At 38.2% G+C, this 27,642-nt stretch overlaps 1 protein-coding gene across 1 annotated transcript in view; it reads right to left on the reverse strand.

Annotated features, from left to right (window-relative positions):
• The window catches only part of CDKAL1 (CDK5 regulatory subunit associated protein 1 like 1), a 640,361-nt gene that overhangs the window by 432,115 nt on the left and 180,604 nt on the right, over nucleotides 1–27,642 (reverse strand). The window contains exon 7 of the mRNA XM_065885642.1: nucleotides 24,223–24,271. Coding sequence (XP_065741714.1) covers nucleotides 24,223–24,271 — 49 coding nt within the window. The remainder of the gene's footprint in view (nucleotides 1–24,222; nucleotides 24,272–27,642) is intronic.

The following is a 27,642-nucleotide window of genomic DNA, read 5'->3' on the forward strand; positions in this document are numbered from 1 at the left end:
AATTAGTACAGATATAAGATTCTAAGCAATTATATGTATGTTTCATCACCCCTCATTTCAGAAAGATATACTGCTTAAACATCTCCTGTACAGACAGCTTTTCAGGACCAGAAGTAATAAAACCATCAGTCATGGCCTTTTTTGTACTAATCGCTTTAATAAGAAACATTAAGTACTTCATTCATTCTGAAAATTCTTGCTCTGATGGAGAAACACAGTTAGACTCAAGCATTTGGCATACCAGATTTCACAGATTTTCAAGATAAGTTGAACTCTTCAATCACAAGTCCAGTTAATGAAGAGGTGAGCAAGATTGGCATGATAACATAATAGTTCTCTGAGAGATGCCAAAAGTTCAATAATGACTACGCAAAGGCATGCTATTTTCATACTAGCCTGAAACAAATTTCATTATATCCTGCTGAGACTTCAGCAAGATGAGCCTGTACTAATAACATTTGATAAATTATTCATCTCCAACTATCTACATGCAAACAAAGGAACATATCCTGCCTGATGATATAATGAGTTATTTTCCAATCCAATGATTCATTAAAGAGTGGCAGACCTAGCAACAGTCTGTTTTTTTTTTTAATTGAAAAATATACCACACTAAAAACAAAGTAGGAAATAACATAAAAGTCCCTCATTATATCTGGTCAAAGATGAAAGAAAGGAAATTCAACCACATAATGATTATTTTTTAAAAAAACAGACTAGCAGAACAGAACTTTTATACTTGTTACACCATCTTTTTAAAAAATCCTTTTGCAAACAGAATTGCTATTTCAAAGCAACTCCTTAAATCTATAGACCACAGAATAAAAACATATACTACAAATCATTACCCATTATATGTGCAGTTATCAATATTACTACCCTCTAAAACAAACTGAAATTTGACAGAATAAATAATAAAACTGAAGGAGATGTCTTAAAGAAGGTGTATCTGTGGGACGAAAAGGAAAGGAAACAAGGACTCAGGAACAGGGAAACATGCTGAAGGAATAAAAATGTGAAAGGTAAAAAGGAAACTTTTGGAGCAAATTTATACTGAAAATGAACCTGCTATACTTATGAAGGGACCAAGCCGTAAGGACCACCATTAGACACTCACACACTGCTTCTCTATACAATCCCTTCTGATTAGTCACTGATGCCTAGCACTGTGAAAGAAAAAGAACACTGCTCAATGAGTACCAATTTATTTTGTGACTACTGCGGATTTCATCACCCTTTGTGGCTAGACTGAAGAGAAGGAGAGGAAGAAAAGAAATCAGGACAACAGAGTTTGAAAGAAAAGGAGAGTGAAAATATTGGTTTTTACATCATTTCAATCACACGTAATAAGAAATTAAAGGAGGAAGTATTAATAGGAACAGATGGGAACAATGATGCTCAGTGTGACCAGATACACTGATAATAACATGAGACCACTGAGGAGACAGGGATAAAGATGTAAGTTATGAAAATAGAAATATGCGATTTTAATCCAAGGATGAAAAACGAAGGTTGCCTTATATGTAGAATGGGACATACTCAAATGTTCTATTTCCAAGATTTTATCTTTCCCATTTTCAATGTAAATTCACATTTCATCTCCTCTAAATAATGGTCAAATATGTCTCAGTGGGCTTATTAACCATCTTTAATAAACATCTCTCTGAGTTGTTACTTACGAGTGTCACATAAAATTCAGTCCTGTTAAACCAAATTTAATTTTAAGCCTGAGGCTTTCAGCAGTTATTTATAAATCAGCTACAAAACCCTGATTCTGTGCTCGTTTTTACATTTGATCTAATCCAGTAAAGAATGTTACTAAACTATTTTTTTAGCTAAAATTATTATATATTACAAAGTATTGAACCAAAAGCTAGTTTGTTTTATATAATTCACTATTATATGCACACCTGTGAATTCATAACACTGAAAAACCTATACAAAAAAAGGCATATTTTGTACAATAATGGCTATACTCGTTGAATCAATATTCAGTGTGGTTTATGGATCTTCATGAGCAAATAATCTTTCCCAAATCCCACAGTGCTAACTGCACTGAACATTATTAGAGCTGAGGAAAAACATCCCACCCATACATACTAGAAAGCCCTGTCTGTCAACATGTCAAGAAGCCAATTATAATGGTCATTCAAAAGCAGAAAAGTACTCACCCCTGTAATATAAGCATATATGTAAACACATATGTGCACGCGCGCGCGCACACACACACACACTGACAGAAACAGGACTACCTACAAAATACATATTTATTAATTAAATTATGTTTCTACATACAAACCAATCGTTCCCCCTCTGGTTCTCAAAGCTAAAGTCACTTGTACAAGTTAGCCTTAGAATATCATTACACATTACAGAAGCACCAATAATCTGGCAACTTGGACTCCAATTGTTTATTTCTTTTTCCTTTAATTTCTTTTTCTTCTAAAGCCTCTATAAACAGCCAGACTTTCCTTCAATACTTCATTCTTCTCACCTAATTTTAAAGGCCATTCACTGTTTCCTTAATATGTTACCAACCACCTCCACTACCACCAGAGAGGCCTCATGCCAAGTTGCTTTCATCTCTTACTAACTGCTCTCACTTCACACAAATTCAGTCCTATTAACAGACATTCTGAAGACCTATCTGAACCCTAAGCTCTGGGTTGTCCTGCTGGAAAGCTTCCTAATAAAAGCAAACCCAACCCAATGCTGGGGCAGAGGGTAAGAGAAGACTGGTAGATATACAAACAAAAACAAAAAAATGAGTAACTGCACTACAGACATCAATTCTCACTTAAGAGAGCCCCATCAATTTGAATATTGTTTAAGAATATTAGAAAGGAAAGCTCAGTTTACTGTTTTTCTACAAAGTGCTTGGAGCTGTTACTCAGCATGGCCTCCAAAGGCTTTTTAACTACTTAATTACACAGAAAAACAAAAATTTAGCCAAAGTTTGTCTCTGCTCCGTTCAATGTCATTCCTCATATGTAAGCTCCTCCCAAGAAAGCAAGCATTCTCTAAGAGTCACACTTAAGTAACTCTCTTGAAATATTTTCATTTTAAAAGAAGAAAGCAAAGTGAAGCAAAGATGTTGGGTTAAGTGAAAGAAGCAGCTACTCTGGGTTGAAAAATTTTACCCGAAATGCTAGAATTGACTCAAAACACAAGATCATTACAATTCAAGCGCCAATTTTAGCTACTAAGATTTCAGCAATTACGAGGAATTTAAATGTTAACTAGAACAATGACACCTAGAAAAAGACATTAAAATAAGAGAAGAATGGTAAGAATCAACTGTCCAAAAAGACAGAATTCAAAGCGTGAATCAAAGTATAAGCAAAGAGAGCCTCTACTAAGGTCCTGATGTTACCAGCATGCATTTCCAGAGTTTTGGGTTGGAGAGGAAACTAAGATAAGGACAGAACACAAAGTTTAAATCCCCTCAAAGTTTGAGGGTTATTTAATATCAAAACCCTTCTTGCACAAAAAAGTATCTACACTATAATTATAATGACGTGAAATTTATGTATGATCCAGAACTGTGGAAGATGTAAAGATGAAAACATGTTGGAATGGAAAATTCTAAGGCAACTTTTTCTTCCATTCGTACAGCACTGTTGGTACAACTAATGACAACTATTTTCAAGTCATCATACTGGACAAAGAATACATAAAATAAATAATCCACATAAGCAAGATGTCTTCTTATAGTAATGGAAATACCTTCTGGAGGCAAACTACCAGAAGCATTTAATTTTATGATTTAATTACATCTTTTGCAAGCAGATATACCTTTTATGACAGTGGGAGGAGATTTATACGGTGCCAACTTACTTTTCACAATCTAAATCAAGTGTACATCAAAATATACACAAATCAAAGCACTCGCACATCAGTTAACTCCACCTCAGTACTGACCCTTAAAAGAACTCAGGTGGTTGGCTGTCTTGCTACAGTAGGCTCCCCTGAATTCTATATATTTCTTTTCTTTTTTCCCCACACTCTATTTATTTATTTCTATTTTTTAAATTTGTGTTGAAGTATAGTTGCTTTACAATGCTGCGTTAGTTTTTACCATACAGCGAAGTGAATCAGCTATATGTATACATATATCCCCTTTTTTGGATTTCCTTCCCATTTAGGTCACCACACATCTCCTGAATTCTAAATTTCAGTAGCTCCAAGGCTTTAATGTTTTGGGGTGGTTTTTTTTGTTTGTTTTGTTTTGTTTGCGGTACGAGGGCCTCTCACTGCTGTGGCCTCTCCCGTTGCGGAGCACAGGCTCCGGACGCACAGGCTCAGTGGCCGTGGCTCACGGGCCCAGCCGCTCCGCGGCATGTGGGATCTTCCCAGACTGTGGCACGAACCCGTGTCCCCTGTATCGGCAGGTGGACTCTCAACCACTGCGCCACCAATTAAAGCAATTGGAGTATAATTGCTTTACAATGGTGTGTTAGTTTCTGCTATATAACAAAGTGAATCAGCCATACGTATACATATATCCCCATATCCCCTCCCTCTTGCATCTCCCTCCCACCCTCCCTATCCCACCCCTCTAGGTGGACACAAAGCACCGAGCTGATCTCCCTGTGCTATGCGGCTGCTTCCCACTAGCTATCTATTTTACCTTTGGTAGTGTATATATGTCCACACCACTCTCTCACTTTGTCCCAGCTTCCCCTTCCCCCTCCCCAGCTTTAATGTTTAGGGCATAAAGCTACTCAGTACTTCCGTTTCAGTAAGTAAAGCATCCGTGGCAGCAATGCAAAAACTTAATCACTGCTCATGCTCAAACCCATATTCCCCAAATTACTGCACCAGGTGATGAAAGCAGAGATAACAGACCTAATAACAGATGGCATTCAAGCTCCTAAAAAAAAAGAGAGAGAGAGAGAGAGAATAACACTATACAAGAATAAGGAACCTGTAAGCCACACTGAGCTCAGATCCCCACATCCGATCATGAAGGAAAATGTCAAGCTCCTCCTGCAACTCTTCAAATCCTTATAAAGTGTCACCGAGGAGCAGTGGGAGGCAGTATAAAGGCAACCTAAAGGGGGGACGTCAGGGAAGGGGCATCTGGCACTTACTTGTTGGCTTTAAATTCACAATCTTAGTCCTCAACCCCTTGTGACTGGCATTACCACTGCCCTTCTGGAGAAATGAGGACAGTGAAATAAGTGTAGAAATGTATGAAAAACAAAGAGGATGGACATTTTATACCACAACACAATACACTAATGCACATACATAACCGAAACTGAAGTTCCAAAATGCTACAGATGAGTAAAAAATGAAGTAGGTTTGAAATATTATTTTATCAATATTTAGATACAACATAAAGACCCCCCCAAACCCAACCCCCCCTGCCAAAAAAAAAACCTATTCTGTCCTGAGTCATCACAATGACTTCTGCCCAAAAGGGACTTATGGTCTTGAGAAAAACAACTTGTAAACAAATAACTGGAATGAAATGTCAGACATGGTCTGATCAGTGTTTTTAAGGACAATAGATCACCATGAGAGAGTGGTCAACTCTCCTAAAAAAAGATCAGGAAAGGCTTCGAGGAGAAATGACACTGTAGTGTGGGAGGCTGAGCAGGCCAGAAACAAGTTACATACACAACTACATAGATTTCCCAGTACATCTGGACACAACACTGCTAACACAGCCAGCACAGATCTTTGCTACAAATCCTGTCTGTTCATCTTCTGCTTCTTAAACCAGCCTATCGCTAAAACCAGAATTCACTGAAAAGATTTATTAAGACTTGGCATAAAGGAGCTCCACTGTGAAAAACCCCACCTTCAAAAATTAAATGCCTCTAAACATAGTTTATGAGATAGGAATTATGTGGGTTTGAGATATGCATTCTTAGTTCTAATCAAAAGACTGGCCAAACATTATTTTTAAAGGTTAATTCAAAACCTCAGTATTGAACACTGAAAAACAAACAAACAAACCTTAATTCAAGAATTTACAATTAATGTTGGCTGTGAAATGTTAAAGACTGAAAGTTATCTACATCAAAATCCTTCAGATTACAGCTTCAATACTTATCTGGCCTAAATACAAAACTAGAATTTAGAACATAGGCCATATCCTTAAAAAACATGGAAGGACTTCCTTGACTTAATCATTTGACAGTAAAAACAGTATGAACTGTGTTTTACCTTAAAACCTTCCAAAATTACCTTTAAAAAACACACCCAAGAGAGTTCTCTCTGCAGAATCTCTTTAGGTTTTTACTGGTTTGATTAGTTTCTTTATTGTTCGCTTACAGTTAAGGAATACGTTTACTCACTCATTTCCTAAATTAAGCACCCTTAGAGCAAGGTAAGACTAAAATATTCTTTTCAGAATTTTTTTAAAAAAATATAGCAAATCGTTATTAACTCCTTACAAAAAAAGTTTTTATGTTGCCACAAAATAAAATGGCAAGTAAAACTGAGAAGGAGGAAAGGGAAAAAGAAATCAAAGAGGAGACAAGAAACATGAAGGAACAAAACGTGTAAGTGAGAATATGAAAGGGAACTAGAAATGGTTGAGCCGTGACCTTAGTCAATAGGCAGGAGGGATGGAGGTAACAATAAATGGGTCTCACTTTCTCACTTCCCTCCATTCAAGGTAAGCAGCTTAACAGAACCTAAGGAACTTGAGATTAGAGGAGTAGGTTTCAAATTATAGCACACTGCGGCCTTGCTATATAATCAGTAATGCCAGGGTTCCTGTGGAGTACAAATGAATTAACGTATACCAAAGGGTAAGCTACAAAGAGCCAGACAGAAGGTAATTACAGTTGCTACTATAATTAATGCAACTGTAATCTTATCAAGACCTATAATGCTAATGACGTTTCTCAAAAGCAAGAAGGCAAGGAGATTTTAAAACTTTCAATCACTGTAAAATAAAGTCAGATCCCATTTATTTTTAAACCTCTGGAGAACTAGGAAATAGGTCACAAATAATTGCATTGATAATGATAATCAGATTTGCGAATGATTTAATATTTTAAGTATATAAATCAAAGTAGATTCAAGGTCATCCCTCTCAAATCACTCACTGCATTCCGACACAAGTTCTTGAATATGAGGGAAGAGAAAGAAGGCATAAGTAGGGTACCAGGAACTGCACCTGACCCTGGGTAAGTCTAAGCATAGATGCCAGAGAGCCATGGCTGTTTTCCCACCCCAGGACATCTGAGTGATAGGATGCTTACCACTGTGACAGTGGCTCACATGGCAAATGAATCTAGGTGAAGGGCCACATGGCAGAATCTCCAAGCCCCCCAGCTTCCCCAGGTTCAGGTAAGCCACCCTGCCATCTTCCCACTCTGGCTAAGGGTCCCTCTCCAAGCAAACACCCTTGAGAATCACCGCTGTAGGTAATGTTCACAGCTTGCATTAAATCCTCTCAAATTACTTTTTTCCCCCCAGCAATCCCAGTCACCAAGATGAAAACTGCCCGTCTCAAAGTCCCAAAAATAAATATGCCCCAGGGTAGGAACGAAAGTTGCTTTAGAGAAGCACAAAACTCTTAAACGACACCAGGAAGTACACCACTTGTCACCACCTAGGATGGCATTACCACGGAATAGAGTAAAGGCAAAGGAGTCAGGGAACTGTGCTTTACTCAAGACCCTCTTCGCTGCAGAATACAGATACATACAAAAGAAAAATGCATGGTATGTCTGCCACAAACGCCTTCAAATTCATTTTGTAAGTAAGAAGGTATGGGGAAAGAAAAAGCAAACTCTGGCATGTGGAGATTAGGATGCAAGAAAAAGCTAGTCACGTTACAATAACTTTTGCTAGAGATCACTGTCCAAAATGTCAATGTCTCATTCTAATGACAGGCTCTGAAACTCAGTTTTATATTACAGACTCCAACACTCCTAGAATGTCAGTCAGAGCTGAAGGGACCTTCCATGTCATACAATTTACAGCCCAGGAAACTGAGAACAACCAGGTTGCGTGGGTTGTTAAACACAACGCTGTTAGCGGCAGACCAAGTAATTCAACATAACCCTTCACATCCTCAATCCATGATTCTAGCCCATCACAGCACCAGACTTGAGGGCAGTTTAAAGAAACGGGGCACTTGAATGTTCAGAGTTACGCTAAAGATTTAATGTGTTAGAAACCATCTTTCGCAAAGACATTTCAGTTACTATTTCTTTATTACTCAATAAAATGTATGCCTTGTTATAACGGTAGTACTGATAAACTTCTCCTTAAAAATCCATCCATAGTTGATACCCTACCTGGAGATTCTGCAAATGAGTCCCCTCACCCCCAAACTAATAAGTAAGTGAAATTAGTGTTTATTCTCTCAGTCTCAGAAGTAACTGCTACACATATGCTGTGTGCTTTGTAGAGTGTTATGGAATGAACTTTTGAAAGAAAAGATGTGCATGTCCAAACATTATATACAAAACTGTATCAACTGAGCATTCTTTCTCTATACCAAGTGCTAACAATACTAGGTTTTCTAAGGAAAGGTCAATGGTATCACCTAATAAAAGACACCCTACAACTAGTCTCATTAAATAAATTCTTCTAATTCACAAAATTTTCAAGAAAATGAGAAAATCAGATTTAAATTTCCTGTCTAGTTACATCTGAGCCATCAAATTACTCTATGTTGCCAGTTTTCTTTGGTTTTGCTTTTGTTTTTGGTTTTTTTCGGTACGGGGGTCTCTCACTGTTGTGGCCTCTCCGGTTGCAGAGCACGGGCTCTGACACACAGGCTCAATGGCCATGGCTCACGGGCCCAGCTGCTTGGCAGCATGCAGGATCCTCCCGGACTGGGGCACGAACCCGCGTCCCCTGCATCGGCAGGCGGACTCTCAACCACTGCGCCACCAGGGAAGCCCTATGTTGCCAGTTTTTTAACTTGTTTGTGTTATATGATTTTACTGGCAATAAAATATCAATATTTGTTTTTTAATAAAACTTTCAAAAATGTCATAATTTTTACGTACATTTTGCTACTGAAGTTTTAGATACTGCACCTCTAACATCACCTGGTTTCTGCTTTGTATTTCTATTTTTACAGAACCCAGCTACAAAGCACCAAAGAAGAATTACCAATACAATACAATTTACTATTGTGTTAAAGAACAGTCAAACTGCAACAGAAAATACCACAATCAACCTACAATTTCACCCTCTATTTAAAAAATGTAATAAAGCTGCTAGGATTATTTCCTCTAAGTTTATCATCCCAACTATTCTCATTATATTTTACTAAACAAAAATAGTAGATTCTTTAAATGAAGACTAAAGCTTCCCCAGACATGCAATAAACCACACATATGCACGCAGAGTATAAAAGCAGTGTACCACATTCCAATTCTCTACAAAGGTAGTTACAATAAAGGAAGAACTTAAGTACATTAAAGTTTTTTTATTATATTAATTTTAATGTTTTCTATGACAGCCTCAAAACAGGATTAACTGATCTACTTGTCATTGTTTACTAAATAAATCCTATTAGAATAGAAATTAGAACTGTGGGACTCAGAAATTGTTATATCTGAGAATACCAAACACCTGCAATGAAAATTATTAATACACAGACATGATAAATGTTCAAACTTTATAAACTGTTTTAACATGAACAGTTCTCACAAAACTCTAGACTACAGTAATGCATTTTTAGAGAATTCAACAATACTTGCAGTTTCACTTTCATGGAATCTGCCAAGGCAGAATCAAGCTTTGCAAAGAGTTAACATGTAAGTGCAATTTTCACAGCAGCCAAGACCCTGTTAATATTTAAACAAGGAAGGATGGGGCTACTTTACCAGACAGATCAGTGGGACCACTAACACAAGGGTTGGGTCACGGGAAGCCTGAGAAGTTCAAACTTAAGGTAATTTCCTTTCCTTGTTTTGAACAATCAAATCCAGTGAACCATTATAACAGTGTTACGTGCAAACTCTAACACGATCATCAACCTAACAAACTATTCAACACGATGCACCCTCCCCACTTGCACTCTGGAATGAAGGAGTCAAAGTTAATGAAATACCCAAGTCTTCATATCAATAAATTCCATTATTAGTAAAAGGTGGTTGCAAACCATAAGATAATGCATCTTTGAACAGAAAGGGAAATGTAAGTGATGAACACACAAAAGCAGTGTAATTAACTTTAAGACAAACCAAAACATATAAAACAAGTCTGAAGCCAGCACAACAGAATTCACCTGGGGGACACATTTATGCATTTATTTGAGTTTTAAAAGTTTTAATGGCAGAAAAATATTTGACAAATTAAAGTTACTTAACTACTTTTATTTTTAAAAATAAAATAAACATGACTACTTCCAATGTTTAAAGAAGACTCTTTCGAGAGCATCTATTGGCGATTTTGGAGCAGATAAATAATTCTGGGACTGCTTACTGTTTCTGTGGCTAGAAACAGGACCGATAATTTAGCTAATAAAGTTATAAAGTTAGAGAAATACAGACAAGACATGGTGGTTTCTCCAAAAAACAGTCCTTGCCAGCCATTATTCCAAACTAGCTATTATAAAAGAAAGTGATGTGAAAAATCAGCTTACAGTCTTATGGCAGAACTTTGCTGCTTGGGACATAAAGACATTTGCCTGGTCTTACTTCTAAAATTATTATGATTTGAAAAAATGCTACGTAAAAGAGATACAGTGAATAAAAATAAGTTCATTCTAGAACATATAAGAAACACAGAGGATAAATAAGTAAAGTTAGAGGACTGGTTATTTGAGGGAAACAAAGGAGGAGAGAGAAGGGAAAGAAGACTGAAAGGGACATGAACTGACACATCTAAGAAGGTGGCAAAATGCAATGTTTACCAACCTGTAACCACATATTAACACAGAACATAAACTTAAAACAAACAGGCTCATGAGAAAAAAAAACAAAACTAAATAACAGCAATAAATTTCTGGCGCCTTTAGTTATTAGAAGGCAGAAGTTATCACCTATCTAATTATACCAGTGAGACTGGAAAGTGTTCCCAACATGTAAAGCCAATGCACAACTTTTTCTACTATATTCAGACTATAGTAACAACATAAGATTACATAATGTGATGATGCGTAAGAGTATCCATTCAAAGCATATTTCAACATCACTAATCATTAGAGAAATGCAAATCAAAACTACAGTGAGGTATCACCTCACACTAGTCAGAATGGCCATCATTAAAAAAATCTACAAACAATAAATGCTGGAGGGGGTGTGGAGAAAAGGGCACCCTCTTGCTCGGTTGGTGGGAATGTAAATTGATAGAGCCACTATGGAGAAGAGTATGGAGGTTCCTTTAAAAACTAAAAATAGAACTATCATAAAACCCAGCAATCCCACTACTGGGCATATAATCTGAGAAAACCATAATTCAAAACGAGTCATGTACCACAATGTTCATTGCAGCAACCTTTATAATAGCCAGGACATGGAAGCAACCTAAGTGTCCATCGACAGATGAATGGATAAAGATGTAGCACATATATACAATGGAATATTACTCAGCCATAAAAAGAAACAAAATTGAGTTATTTGTAGTGAGGTGGATGGACCTAGAGTCTGTCATACAGAGTGAAGTAAGTCGGAAAGAGAAAAACAAATACCGTATGCTAACACATATATATGGAATCTAAAAAACAAACCAAAAAAATGGTTCTGAAGAACCTAGGGGCAGGACAGGAATAAAGACAAAGACATAGAGAATGGACTTTAGGACATGCGGAGGGGGAAGGGTAAGCTGGGACAAAGTGACAGAGTGGCATGGATACACTACCAAATGTAAAATAGATAGCTAGTGAGAAGCAGCCACATAGCACAGGGAAATCAGCTCTGTGCTTTAGGACAATAAAAAGTAACGAACTATTAAATACTTCTAATTATCAAAATTTTCAAGAAAAAGAGAAAATCAGATTTAAATTTCCTGTCTAGTTACATCTGAGCCATCAAATTACTCTATGTTGCCAGTTTATTCACCTGAGATAGGGAGGGTGGGAGGGAGACTCAAGAGGAAGGAGATATGGGGATATATGTACATGTATAGCTGATTCACTTTGTTATAAAGCAGAAACTAATACACCATTGTGAAACAATTATACTCCAATAAAGATGTTAAAAAAAGAAAGAAAAAGAAAATTATTTTATTGAAAAGCAAATACTGTAAAAGGAGATGTGCTTTTGTGGTTCAACACTATCCCAGATGTACCATGCTATATATCGAAGCTCAGTTCACTTACTCATTAAGTTTAGAAACATCTTCAAGTAAATCTCCACCGCACATCGAAAGAGAAGTTACTAAGTCATTAATACTGATAAAACCACACTTGAGATAGTTCCGCCTTACAGTCTCAATTTACAAAAAGTTTATATTCTAAATTAGTATCAAATGCAAAGTACAATTCTGACAGAGTGAAGATTAATAGCAATGTGTTAAATAAGAAAGAGCTGTTTGGTGAAGCACCCTGGGAATTTAGGTCAGCCTAATCCAAGATCACATCAATTACTGAGAAGGTAGGGGAAATGGAAAATCAATTAAACTTGAAGATTGTACCATACTGGGAAAGCCTTCAATTACCAACACTGGAGGCAACTGAAATCAGACTAAACGAAATACCAGCAAACATATTAAAACAATTGAGGCCTCCTTTATTAGAGACTGACTAGAGAAGAAATAGGACTTAACAGTAAAAACATTTTTCTATTTTCAATACACAACATTTATTTGCAATCATTTATCTTAAGATATCTGGTTTCACTACCTTTCCCAAAGACAAGAACTTTTTTAAAGATGTTTTTTGTTTAAAGGATTTCATATACATATATCAGAACAAATGCCGACATTTATATGTCCTTCAAAGCTTTTATACCAAAAACTGGGGGGGGGGGGGGGACTTTAATGACCATGTAAAGCAAGACTAAGGTGCATATGAGTATTTTTTAAAGAAAGAAATGTAGGAGGAGCTTCACGATGGCGGAAGAGTAAGACGTGGAAATCACCTTCCTCCCCACAAATACATCAGAAATACATCTACATGTGGAACAACGCCTACAGAACACCTACCGAAGGCTGGCAGAAGACCTCAGACCTCCCAAAAGGTAAGAAACTCCCCACGTACCTGGGTAGGGCAAAAGAAAAAACAGAGACAAAGAATAGGGACGGGACCTGCACAAGTGGGAGGGAGCTGTGAAGGAGGAAAAGTTTCCACACACTAGGAAGTCCCTTCACTGGCAGAGATGGGGTGGGGGGTGGGGGTGGCAGGGGGGAAGCTTCGGAGCCGCAGAGGAGAGCGCAGCCACAGGGGTGCGGAGGGCAAAGTGGAGAGGTTCCCGCACCGGTGCCGACCAGCACTCACCAGCCCGAGAGGCTTGTCTGCTCACCCGCCGGGGCGGGCGGGGGCTGGGAGCTGAGGGTCGGGCTTTGGTCAGAGCGCAGGGAGAGGACTGGGGTTGGCGGCGTGAACACAGCCTGCAGAGGGTCAGTGCGCCACGGCTAGCGGGGAGGGAGTCCAGGGAAGAGTCTGGACTTGCCGAAGAGGCAAGAGACTTTTTCTTGCCTCGTTGTTTCCTGGGGCGCCAGGAGAGGGGATTCAGAGCGCCGCTTAAAGGAGACCCAGAGACAGGCGCGAGCTGTGGCTATCAGCGTGGACCCCAGAGATGGGCATGAGACGCTAAGGCCACTGCTGCTGCCACCAAGAAGCCTGTGTGCGAGCACAGGTCACTATCCACACCCCCCTTCTGGGGAGCCTGTGCAGCCCGCCACTGCCAGGGTCCCGTGACCCAGGGACAACGTCCGCGGGAGAACACACGGCGCCTCAGGCTGCTGCAACGTCCCACCGGCCTCTGCCACCGCAGGCTCGCCCCACACACCGTGCCCCTCCCTCCCCTCCGGCCTGAGTGAGCCAGAGCCCCTGAATCAGCGGCTCCATTAACCCTGTCCTGTCTGAGCTAAGAACAGACGCCCTGCGGCGACCTACACGCAGAGGCGGGGCCAAATCCAAAGCTGAGCCCCAGGAGCTGTGCGAACAAAGAAGAGAAAGGGAAAGCTCTCCCAGCAGCCTCAGGAGCAGCGGATTAAAGCTCCACAATCAACTAGATGTACCCTGCATGTGTGGAATACCTGAATAGACAACGAATCATCCCAAATTGAGGAGGTGGACTTTGGGGGCAACAATATATATATATTTTTCCCTTTTTCTCTTTTTGTGAGTGTGTATGTGTATGCGTCTGTGTGTGATTTTCTCTGTGTAGCTTTGCTTTTACCATCTTTCCTAGGGTTCTGTCTGTCCGTTTTTCTTTTTCTTTTTTTTTTTTCTAGTATAATTTTTAGCACTTGTAATGATTGGTGGATTTGTTTTTTGGTTTGGCTGCTCTCTTTTTTTTTTAACTACTTAAAAAAATTTAATAATTATTTTTTATTTTAATAACTTTATTTTACTTTATCTTCTTCCTTTCTTTCTCCCTTTTATTCTGAGCTGTGTGGATATCAAGCTCTTGGTGCTCCAGGCAGGCGTCAGGGCTGTGCCTCTAAGGTGGGAGAGCCAAGTTCAGGACACTGGTCCACAGGAGACCTCCCAGCTCCATGTAATATCAAACGGCGAAAATGTCCCAGAGATCTCCATCTCAATGCCAAGACCCAGCTCCACTCAATGACCAGCAAGCTACACTGCTGGACACGCTATGCCAAGCAACTAGCAAGACAGGAACACAACCTCACCCATTAGCACAGAGGCTGCCTAAAACCATCATAAGACCACAGACACCCCAAAACACACCAACAGATGTGGATCTGCCCACCAGAAAGACAAGATGCAGCCTCAGCCACCACAACACAGGCACTAGTCTCCACCACCAGAAAGCCTACACAACCCACTGAGCCAACCTTAGCCACTGGGGACAGACACCAAAAACAAGGGGAACTACGAACCTGCAGTCTGCGAAAAGGAGACCCCAAACACAGTAAGTTAAGCAAAGTGAGAAGACAGAGAAACACACAGCAGATGAAGGAGCAACCCACCAGATCTAACAAATGAAGAGGAAATAGGCAGTCTACCTGAAAAAGAATTCAGAATAATGATAGTAAAGATGATCGAAAATCTTGAAACAGAATGGAGAAAATACAAGAAACGTTTAACAAGGACCTAGAAGAACTAAAGAACAAACAGTGATGAACAACACAGTAAGTGAAATTAAAAATTCTCTAGAAGGGATCAATAGCAGAATAACAGAGGCAAAAGAACAGATAAGTGACCTGGAAGATAAAATAGTGGAAATAACTACTGCAGAGCAGAATAAAGAAAAAAGAATGAAAAGAAGTGAGGACAGTCTCAGAGACCTCTGGGACAACATTAAACGCACCAACATTTGAATTATAGGGGTCCCAGAAGAAGAAGAGAAAAAGAAAGGGACTGAGAAAATATTCGAAATGATTATAGTTGAAAACTTCCCTAATATGGGAAAGGAAATAATTAATCAAGTCCAGGAAGCACAGAGAGTCCCATACAGGATAAATCCAAGGAGAAATGCACTCAGACACATATTAATCAAACTATCAAAAATTATAATTCGAAGAAAAAATATTAAAACCAGCAAGGGAAAAACAACAAATAACACACAAGGGAATCCTCATAAGGTTAACAGCTGATCTTTCAGCAGAAACTATGCAAGCCACAAGGGAGTGGCAGGACATATTTAAGTGATGAAGGGGAAAAACCTACAACCAAGATTACTCTACCCAGCAAGGTTCTCATTCAGATATGACGGAGAAATTAAAAGCTTTACAGACAAGCAAAAGCTAAGAGAATTCAGTACCACCAAACCAGCTCTACAACAAATGCTAAAGAAACTTCTCTAGGCAGGAAACACAAGAGAAGTAAAACACCTACAATAACAAACCCAAAACAATTAAGAAAATGGTCACAGGAACATACCTATCGATAATTATCTTAAATGTAAATAGATTAAATACTCCAACCAAAAGACATAGACTGGCTGAATGGATACAAAAACAAGACCCATATATATGCTGTCTACAAGAGACCCACTTCAGACCTAGGGACACATAAAGAATGAAAGTGAGGGGATGGAAAAAGATATTCCATGCAAATGGAAATCAAAAGAAAGCTGGAGTAGCAATTCTCATATCAGACAAAATAGACCTTAAAGCAAAGACTATTACAGGAGACAAAGGACACTACATAATGATCAAGGGATCAATCCGAGAAGAAGATATAACAACTGTAAATATTTATGCACCTAACAGGAGCATCTCAATACATAAGGCAAATGCTAACAGCCATAAAAGGGAAAACAACAGTAACACAATCATAGTAGGGGACTTTATTAACACCCCACTTTCACCAATGGACAGATCATCCAAAATGAAAATAATTAACGAAACAGAAGCTTTAAATGATACATTAAACAAGATGGACTTAACTGATATTTATAGGACATTCCATCCAAAAACAACAGAATACACTTTCTTCTCAAGTGCTCATGGAACATTCTCCAGTAAGATCATATCTTGGGTCACAAATTAAGCCTTGGTAAATTTAAGAAAGTTGAAATCGTATCAAATATCTTTTCCGACCACAACGCTATGAGACTAGATATGAATTACAGGAAAAAAATCTGTAAAAAATACAAACACATGGAGGCTAAAGAATACACTACTTGGGCTTCCCTGGTGGCACAGTGGTTGGGGGTCCGCCTGCCGATGCAGGGGATGCGGGTTCGTGCCCCGGTTCGGGAGGATCCCACATGCCGCGGAGCGGCTGGGCCCGTGGGCCATGGCCGCTGAGCCTGCATGTCCGGAGCCTGTGCTCCGCAACGGGAGGGGCCGCAGCGGTGAGAGGCCCGCGTATCGCAAAAAAAAAAAAAAAAAAAAAGAATACACTACTTAATAACCAAGAGATCACTGAAGAAATCAAAGAGGAAATCAAAAACTACCTGGAAACAAATGACAATGAAAACACGATGACCCAAAACCTATGGGTTGCAGCAAAAGCAGTTCTAAGAGGGAATTTATAGCAATACAATCCTACCTTACGAAATAAGATACAGCTCAAATAAACAACCTAACCTTACACCTAAAGCAAAAAATAAGAAAAGAAAAAGAAGAAACAAAAACACCCCAAAGTTAGCAGAAGGAAAGAAGTCATAAAGATCAGATCAGAAATAAATGAAAAAGAAATGAAGGAAACGATAGCAAAGATCAATAAAACTAAAAGCTGGTTCTTAAAAAAAAGGAAAAAAAAGCTGGTTCTTTGAGAAGATAAACAAAATTGATAAACCATTAGCCAGACTTACCAAGAAAAACCACGGGAGAAGACTCAACTCAATAGAATTAGCAATGAAAAAGGAGAAGTAACAACTGACACTGCAGAAATACAAAGGATCATGAGAGATGACTACAAGCAACTCTACGCCAATAATATGAACAACCTGGAAGAAATGGACAAATTCTTAGAAATGCACAACCTTCCGAGACTGAACCGGGAAGAAACAGAAAATATGAACAGACCAATCACAAACACTGAAATTGAAACTGTGATTAAAAATCTTCCAAGAAACAAAAGCCCAGGACCAGATGGCTTCACAGGAGAATTCTATCAAACACTTCGAGAAGAGCTAACATCTATCCTTCTCAAAGTGTTCCAAAATATAGCAGAAGGAGGAACACTCCCAAACTCATTCTATGAGGCCACCATCACCCTGATACCAAAACCAGACAAAGATGTCACAAAGAAAGCAAACTACAGTCCAATATCACTGATGAACACTGATGCAAAAATCCTTAACAAAACACCAGCAAACAGAATCCAACAGCACATTAAAAGGCTCATGCACCATGATCAAGTGGGGTTTATCCCAGGAATGCAAGGATTCTTCAGTATACGCAAATCAATCAATGTGATAAACCATATTAAGAAACTGAAGGAGAAAAACCATATGATCATCTCAATAGATGTAGAGAAAACTTTTGACAAAATTCAACACCCATTTATGATAAAAACCCTCCAGAAAGTAGGCATGGAGGGGACTTACCTCAACATAATAAAGGCCATATATGAAAAACCCACCGGCAACATGGTGCTCAATGATGAAACTGAAACCACTTCCACTAAGATCAGGAACAAGACAAGGCTGCCCACTCTAACCACTATTATTCAACATTGTTTTGGAAGTTTTAGCCACAGCTATCACAGAAGAAAAAGAAATAAAAGGAATCCAAATCAGAAAAGAAGAAGTAAAGCTGTCACTGTTTGCAGATGACATGATACTATACATAGAGAATCCTAAAGATGCTACCAGAAAACTACTAGAGCTAATCAATGAATTTGGTAAAGTAGCAGGATACAAAATTAATGCACAGAAATCTCTTGCATTCCTATACACTAATGATGAAAAATCTGAAAGTGAAATTAAGAAAACACTCCCATTTACCATTGCAACACAAAGAATATAATATCTAGGAAAAAAACCTACCTAAAGAGACAAAAGACCTGTATGCAGAAAATTATAAAACACTGATGAAAGAAATTAAAGATGATACAAACAGATGGAGAGACATGCCATGTTCTTGGATTGGAAGAATCAACATTGTGAAAATGACTCTACCACCCAAAGCAATCTACAGATTCAATGCAATCCCTATCAAACTACCACTTGCATTTTTCACAGAACTAGAACAAAAAACTTCACAATTGGTATGGAAACACAAAAGATCCCGAATAGCCAAAGCAATTTTGAGAAAGAAAAACGGAGCTGGAGGACTCAGGCTTCCTGACTTCAGATTATACTACAAAGTTACAGTAATCAGTATGGTACTGGCACAAAAGCAGTAATATAGATCAATGGAACAGGATAGAAAGCCCAGAGATAAACCCGCACACATATGGTCACCTTATCTTTGATAAAGGAGGCAAAAATATACAGTGGAGAAAAGACAGCCTCTTCAATAAGTGGTGCTGGGAAAACTGGACAGCTACCTGTAAAAGAATGAAATTAGAACACTCCCTAACAGCATACACAAAAATAAACTCAAAATGGATTAAAGACCTACATGTAAGTAAGGCCAGACACTATCAAACTCTTAGAGGACAACACAGGCAGAACACTCTATGACATAGATCACAGCAAGATCCTTTTGGACCCACCTCCTAGAGAAATGGAAATAAAAACAAAAATAAACAAATAGGACCTAATGAAACTTAAAATCTTTTCCACAGCTAAGGAAACCATAAATAAGACGAAAAGACAACCCTCAGAATGGGAGAAGATATTTGCACCTGAAGCAACTGACAAAGGATTAATCTACACAATATACAAGCAGCTCATACAGCTCAATATCAAAAAAACAAACAACCCAAACCAACAATGGGCAGAAGACGTAAAGAGACATTTTTCCAAGGAAGATATACAGACTGCCAACAAACACATGAACGAATGCTCAACATCATTAATCATTAGAGAAATGCAAGTCAAACTACAATGAGATATCATCTCACACCAGTCAGAATGGCCATCATCAAAAAATCTAGAAACAATAAATGCTGGAGAGGGTGTGGAGAAAAGGGGACCCTCTTGCACTGTTGGAGGGAATGTAAATTAATACAGCCACTATGGAGAACAGTATGGAGGTTCCTTTAAAAACTAAAAACAGAACTACCAAACGACCCAGCAATCCCACTACTGAGCATATAATCTGAGGAAACCATAATTCAAAAAGAGTCATGTACCACAATGTTCACTGCAGCTCTATTTACAATAGCCAGGACATGGAAGCAACCTAAGTGTCCATTGACAGATGAATGGATAAAGAAGATGTGGCACATATATACAGTGGAATATTACTCAGCCATAAGAAAGAAATGAAATTGAGTTATTTGTAGTGAGGTGGATGGATCTAGAGTCTGTCATACAGAGTGAAGTAAGTCACTTCTTCAGAAAGAGAAAAACAAATACCGTATGCTAACACATATATATGGAATCTAAAAAACAACCCAACAAAATGGTCATGAAGAACCTAGGGGCAAGATGGGAATAAAGATGCAGACCTACTAGAGAATGGATTTGAGGATACGGGGAGGGGGAAGGGTAATCTGGGACAAAGTGAGAGAGTGGCATGGACATATATACACTACCAAATGTAAAACAGATAGCTAGTGGGAAGCAGCCGCATAGCACACCAGTATGGTACTGGCACAAAAAAAAGAACACAAAGATATAGGGAATCTAAGGAGATCAGCTCCATGCTTTGTGACCACCTAGAGGGGTGGGATAGGGAGGGTGGGAGGGAGGGAGACGCAAGAGGGAAGAGATATGGGGATATATGTATATGTATAACTGATTCACTTTGTTATAAAGCAGAAACTAACACACCATTGTAAAGCAATTATACTCCAATAAAGATGTTTTTTAAAAAAGGTAAATCCTTTAAATATTGTACTTCTTCCCTTAGCTTTAATTACATATCTTGTTCAACTATCAAGATGATACAAAAGAAAATCCTAAGGTCTTTATAATATGGTGTCTCCTAAAGCAAACGCTGTAAATGGATGGAATTTTCAGGCAACTAGTGTTGAACAGTGAGAACTCATTCAGCATATCTTAAATTTTCCAGTTTGCTCCAACCAAGACAGATATAAAGGTAATATGCTTTGTTTGGTTTTCTTGTAATTACAATAGATTTAAATGTTTTTTATCACCAATGTATCTTATTAATACCTTTTTAAAAAATACTATTTGGTATACCACATGAAGAATGCAAACAGGCTGTGGCAGAGGCTGTGTGTCCAAACCCCCTTCAAGGAAGACATATGAAGACAGCCCAACAGGAATCAAATGTGGAAACAAGACAGTTATAGCAGAATCCTCTAGTCAGGCTGCATTCCATCTGGCCCTCCTTGGCAGAGCCTTCTTCTCCATGGAGCATTTATCAATCAGGGTCCCAGCAAAGCAGATGGCACACTGCATAACTGAAGAGATTTTAATAAAGGGACTATTTACTAAAGCTTGGCAAGTAGAAAAACCAACAAGAGACAATGCAATACTCTCAGGCTAGCAACAGTGGGGTGTGTTTTCACCCCTGGGCCTGAAAAAGCAAAGGAAAGGAAGAGTTACAGGAACCCGCAAAAAAAGATGAATAGAGAGGGTCACCTGACAGGAGCTGTGACCTTCAGGTTAGGATGGGCAGGTAAGAAGAGAGTGAGAGAGGGGAACAAATCCTCCCATTTCACACTCTAGTCACACCCCCAACCTCTAACTGGAGAAATCCAACTAGATGCCAGGTAGCAAGGATCCTACAGATGCAGTCCACACAGGTCTGCCTCCATGGACACACATCAAGGTGTGGAAGGGTGGGGCATGGATCTGGAGGGAAACAGAACTTATCCACCTCTGTGCAAGATCCTAAGATGAATGTGAAACAAACTGCAAATAATATACAAGACATATCAAACAGTACAGCTGACTGGAGCAAAAGGTGTATGTACGGAATTAATGGAAGAAAAAGTGGAAATGGTAGAGTGAGGTAGAAGTCACAGGTTAGTTTGGTAGGTAACAGGCAGCCACTGAAGGTACACATACAGGAGAGTGAGATATTCCCAGAAAATGACAGCCGTATATACAGTCTGATTGAAAGGAGCATCACTGCAATCGGAGGTCAGTTAGATTATTCCTGCACCCTAAGTATTACGGGGGTAGTAAGAAGTAAATATTAACATGCATTTCCCCTAGTGTATCCCAGGTATCTCAAAAGTCTTATCCATTTAACTCTCTCCATTTTAAACTGACAAAACTGAGTCTCAGAAAAGTAACTTACTGAAAAACAACCAACAAGTAGTTAACTGTTACAAGGACCACATTATTTCACTAACTTGTGCTGTCTTGTAAGACTTGGCAGTAGAAAAAGAAAGTGAAGAATGGAAGTTTCAGTGACAGGCCCAAATCTCCACTAACAAGAAGATCTCAGATGAGTCCCTTAACCCCTTCCTGGATCAGCTTCCTCATCTGCAAACTAAGGGTATCTAACAAAATTATTTCTCCCATCTCTGAAATTCTCCTGTTGTATTACCAAGACTTAATTCATCAATCTTCCCACCCTCAAACCAACCTGCCAGTGAACACCCACAGCAATTTCATCTTCAACTCATCTCTTGCTGTAGACTATCACAATTAAACCCAACTACAGTCTCTCCAATAAATCCACTTAAGCAAAACTCTTCAGTGAGATGCTATCCCTACTTAACCCAACCTGGAAGTGACAGGCCTTCTGTGATATTCTGATATAAGAAATACATATTTGGTCACCATCCCCAGTTCTTGGTACAGATCTCCTAAAACTCTTACGATTTCCTGAGTGATAGGGTGAGAGGAGCATCTTTTGTCATTCATAATAAGCCCCTTTCAAGCAAATCTGAATTTGTAGCAATGAGCTAACTCTTGGAGGAAACAGGCTGGTTGGTGTCATCCCTGATGACATATGATGTGGAGCATCTTTTCATATGCTTATTTGCCATCTGTGCATCTTCGTTGGTGAGGTTTCTGCTAAGGTCACTGGCCCATTTTTTAATCAGGTTGCTTATTTTCCTGTGGTTGGGTTTTGAGAGTTGTCTGTGTATTTTAGATTACAGTTCTTCATCAGGTATGTCTTTTGCAAATATTTTCTTCCAGCCTGTGACTTGGCTTCCCATTCTCTTGATACTGTCTTTTGCATAGCAGAAGTTTTTCATTTTAATGAGGTCCAGCTCATCAATTATTTCTTCCACGGATCATGCCTTGGTGTTACACCTAAAAAGTAACTGCCATACCTATGGTCACCTAGATTTTCTCCTGTATGATCTTTATTGTCGTTCAGTTTTTTAAAAATATTTAATGGCTAGTATATGCCTGGTACTCAAGCGACAATACCCTCAAGCATCCTGAAACACTGCTTTAGGAAGTTCAACTGAACAACCGTTAAGGCAGTGACTCTCAACTGGGAGAGAGCACAGCCATCATGGTATAGTATGAACGTAGTGTCAAATTTAAGAGAACAGGCATCGGAATCAGACTGCCTAGATTCAGATTCCAACTATGCACTTACTACCTGTGTGCCCCTATGTCACAACATCCTCTTCTAAAAAATGAGGAAAACAGAGGTACCCACTGTACTTCACAGTACTGTTGTAAAACTAAATGACTTACTCCATGCTTAGCATAGTGCCTGTCACACTGTAAGTGCACAATAAATGCTAGTAGTGATACTTCTAGACCTTACAAGGTGGGGTTGAGGTATAGTTTGAAAAACAATATTCAAAGTTATCACTGCTACAAATTTTTAATCGTGACACTTCATTTTATTTCAGGATTTCAAGGAAGACTAAGGTATAGTCTAAAATTCTCATATTCTGTGGTCACCTAATAAATTAAAGACTCAAAATGTGCAAGGTATGTAAGGCATGTGGAAGGTAGTAAATACCAGCCAGCAGGAAAAGTATGTGGTTAAAAATCTCAATTTGATGGAAGTGGACTGTTTTCTTTAAAACACAAACTCCCATTTATTTAAAAAAATGGTAAAAATTTTAAGTGAGAACCTTAATTCACTTAATATTTTAATATCACATTATCAGTTTTCATTTGTACTAATCTAACAGAAGAAAAGTAGACTATATTTACAAATTAATCCACAGAATTAAGAATGGTTTATTCCTCAGTGGCTTCAATAAGAATCTGTTTCAAAGAACACTGGCTCATAAAACAATCAAAGCATAATTCTATTTTCTGTAACTACAAAAATTATACATAGAAGAGGAATCAAAATTGAATACTACTTGTAAAGTACTTTCAGAAGTGATAACTACAGCTAATTATGTGATATAAAAACAAGCAAGTAATGTCAATTATATCTCAATAAACCTGAAAATAAAGCTGTTTCCTTATTTTAAAATTAAATTCTGTCTTCCTGATCTGAGGTTCAAATTAAATCTATTTTACACTAAAATAAAAATAAGATTTTTTAAAAAGACTATACCTGACATTTATAAGCCAACCAAATATATGCCTCCTATATTGGATTGGTCAATGCACAAAGCAGTCAAGGACAAAATTTTATGCTTTTTGTCCAACAATAACTTCCATAAAAATGCTTAACAATATTAACTAAGTAGTATTTTATAATACAGTTCAAATAGTATATACATGTGCTTGTCTGACTTTCAACAATTACCTTTAATTGTTTCCTCCACAACTTCTACCACACGATCTATCTGTTGAACCTAAAAAGAAAACAAACTGTTAGACAAGCAATTTACATGCAGAAGAAACAGCAATTTTTGTTTATCATAACACATTTCGAAGCACACAAATGCAAGTTTTCTTTAATGCATTTGGAGGTATTATAAGAAATACTCCATATTGTTTTGTGTTACAATGAAGTATGAAATTATCACTCTCCTGTCCTCCAATTATAATTGAAGAAATCATATTACATTTAAATAAACTGCCTGGAGTTCTATTAGGATAGCCTATCAACATAAACTCAACACATCCTGAGATATAAATTGCAGTTTAATTAAAATATGTATCTTCACACAGAGCTTCAAGGAAAATAGCATAATATGACAACCTACACAAAAGGATACATGCTGGGATTAAGAAGATCTACTCCAAATTTTATGCTTTATTATTTTAACACTGAAACCCCTTTTAATGAATTTCTACCATGTGCCAGGTACCCCGCTCAGGTCCGTGGAATACAAAATCAAATAACAGCTCCTGCCCTAGACACAAGTGGCTAAGGAAGATTTCCCAGGGTACCATGGGAACACAAAGGGAAGATAATAAAACACGTCTGAGTAATCCAGCAATGCTCCTCAGGGAACCAGAGATGGCTCTTGAGGGATAAAAAGGATTCAGATAGGAGAAGCCCACTAAGGAGATTCAGTTAGAGTGGCTACAGTTTGGAAGGAAAATGAGAAAAGCAAAGATTGTAGCCCAAGAAGCTAGAGGAAGGAGAGCAAGACAGGTAACAAAAGGTCATAAGTTGATATTTCTTCTACATTTAAAATCCTCAAAATCATTATTGTTTTATCACAAAATAGAAATATAAAAAGGAAGTAAAGTAACTCATAACACTTTCCACTCCTCAGATGAAATCACTCATAACAGTTTGATGAGTAGATACCAAGTGTTAAACATTTACACATAATTCTGTTCTGTAGCGTTTTCTTCCATAACAAATTATTAGATAGACAGATAACAGATAAAATAACAGACCTCAGCTTGATTTGTTTTTCTATACATCATCAATACATCTAGGTCTACTTCATTCATTTTACTAGCTGCCTACTCTCTCACATATGGATATAACATAATGCATTCATACAGTTCAGTAGCGATGAATTCCCCTACTGATGAGCATTTTTGTCACTCCTAATCGTTCATTATTATACAATGATGTTGCAATGAACTCAACTGAGACAAGAAGAACCTTTTAAAAACACTTTATTTAAAATGCAATGTCACATCTCTTTGAAATATTCTTTTGGCCTCAGTGCCTTATAGGAAATAAGGGAAGACTTGACAGAACACACTTGAATCCAGCTCTGCCTGTGACCACGCAGCCCAGCATGATGGTAGTAGTGACAATAATTATTGAGAAACTGTCAAAGGCAAAGTAAATCTCAGAGAAAGTAAGATCTTTAGTCCTAAACAAACCTACCTAACTGGAGATGGATGTGTCCACCTAGAACCACTGGAACCATCAAGTTCTGGTTTTATTAAGAGAATCCACACGGCTTCCTTATAGAATGTGATCAAACCCAGGATAACAGAGAGTTCAAAGAGGAAGAAGTAGCCAGCAGTGTCAAATGCTTCAGAGATGACAAGTAACATAAAGACTAAAATGGGTATACCTGGTTTAACAATAAGGGGGTCAATGAACCCAGTTCGGTAGTAATGAATCATAAATAAGAAAATGGTGACAGCTCATACAGACAACTCTTACAAAAAGCTGGGTAGAGAAAGAGGACTCCTGATAGCTAAAAAAAAAAAAAAAAAAAAAAAAAAATTGAGTATCCATGTGTTAGTACATTTAATTCTTTCTTTCCTTCTTTCCTTTCTTTTTTAAAGTTTACATGCTGAGGAGAGAAAGGCCATAGATAAAAAGGAATTGAAGAGAGAAGAAAAAATTGTTGGAGCTAGGTCCTTCAGGAAGTAGAGAGGGTACGATCCAAAGCACAGGTAGTAGAGAGACAAGCCAGAATGGGAGAGGGGCCAAGTCATCTTCTGAGACAAGGGGTTAGGAGGGGAGCCTGAAAACAGATGCTATTACTCTTGTAGAAGTCAAAGAGGATATTAAACAAGATTCCCATCTGTTGGCCTCAATTTTCTCAGTGAAATAAGAAGCAAGTTCATCTGCTATGAGTGAGAAAGCATATTGTTAAATAAGAACAGAGTGGATGTTTAAAATACCTGTTAAAAGTTTAATACCTGGTTAAAAAAAAAGAGAGAGAGAGAAGACTAGAAACACATAAAAATTGCTACGGTATTGAGATACCAGTTGAAACTAGATACCATGAACTTTTAACAATGACTCCATGTATAGCTGTCATTTCCCTCGGGGCCCAGCAGATCTTATGTAGGAACGAAACAGTCAAATGGACTGACCCAGGGTTTGTTCATTCCATCATTTATTCATTCACTTATCATTTGTTAAACAACTAACAAGTGCCAGGAAGGTTCAAAAGTCTGGGGAAATAGCACAGAGATTTATAGGACAGATGTGAAGGATATGGAAAAAAGGAAACTATGCTGGATAACATGAAACTTTAAGTATAGGTTAGATAGATCAAGAAGAAGCAGAACCAGAAAGGAGAAATAAAGTGGCTGGGGGTTGAAGGAAGGAAGGAATGAAAGGAAAGGGAGGGTGGGAAAGAGGAGCGAGGATGGAGAGAGATAAAGGAGAAAAGAGAATAGGAGGTTATAACCGACTACAGATATAGGTATTTAGTATTTTTGAAGAACAGCAAGGTCCAAGATCTAGTCATGAGAACAATTTGCTGAAAGAGTTTGATAAAGGTGATAACCACTGGAGTTGAGAAGTAAGGAAATAAGGTTAGAGTGTTGGTGAGACATTTCATATGGACACTCAGATTGCCCACGATATCAGAAATTCAGGTAGGATAAGGAAGGAAGAGTTGATCAAATTTCCCAGTGAATGTAGGTGAATGACCAACATATCAGTTGAGGAAAAGAAAGAATAAAAGAAGTACAATATAAAATAATTCAAGAATGGAACCAAAACAAAAATGCTTTCCTATGCAGTTGGAGACATCACAGTTTAAAGGGAGTATTGCACCCAATCTCGTAGCACATGGACCGAATAAGAAGCGGGTTCCCTGGAGAAAAGTCAGAACAACATGTGGAGGGAGGAGTTAAAAGGTTAAAAAGTTGCAGGTAAGCTAAAACTGTAAAATTCTTAGAAGAAAACAAAGCCATAAATCTAGATGAATCTTGTATTAGACAATAGTTTCTTACTATTACATCAAAAGAATGAGTGATAAAAAAGGCAAACTGAACATCATCAAAATTAAAACCTCTTGGTACATCAAAGGACACTACTAGGAAAATAACAAGACAACATAGA

This window comes from Phocoena phocoena, chromosome 10 (genome assembly GCF_963924675.1).
Source record: "Phocoena phocoena chromosome 10, mPhoPho1.1, whole genome shotgun sequence".
In the NCBI taxonomy this organism is placed as follows: domain Eukaryota; kingdom Metazoa; phylum Chordata; class Mammalia; order Artiodactyla; family Phocoenidae; genus Phocoena; species Phocoena phocoena.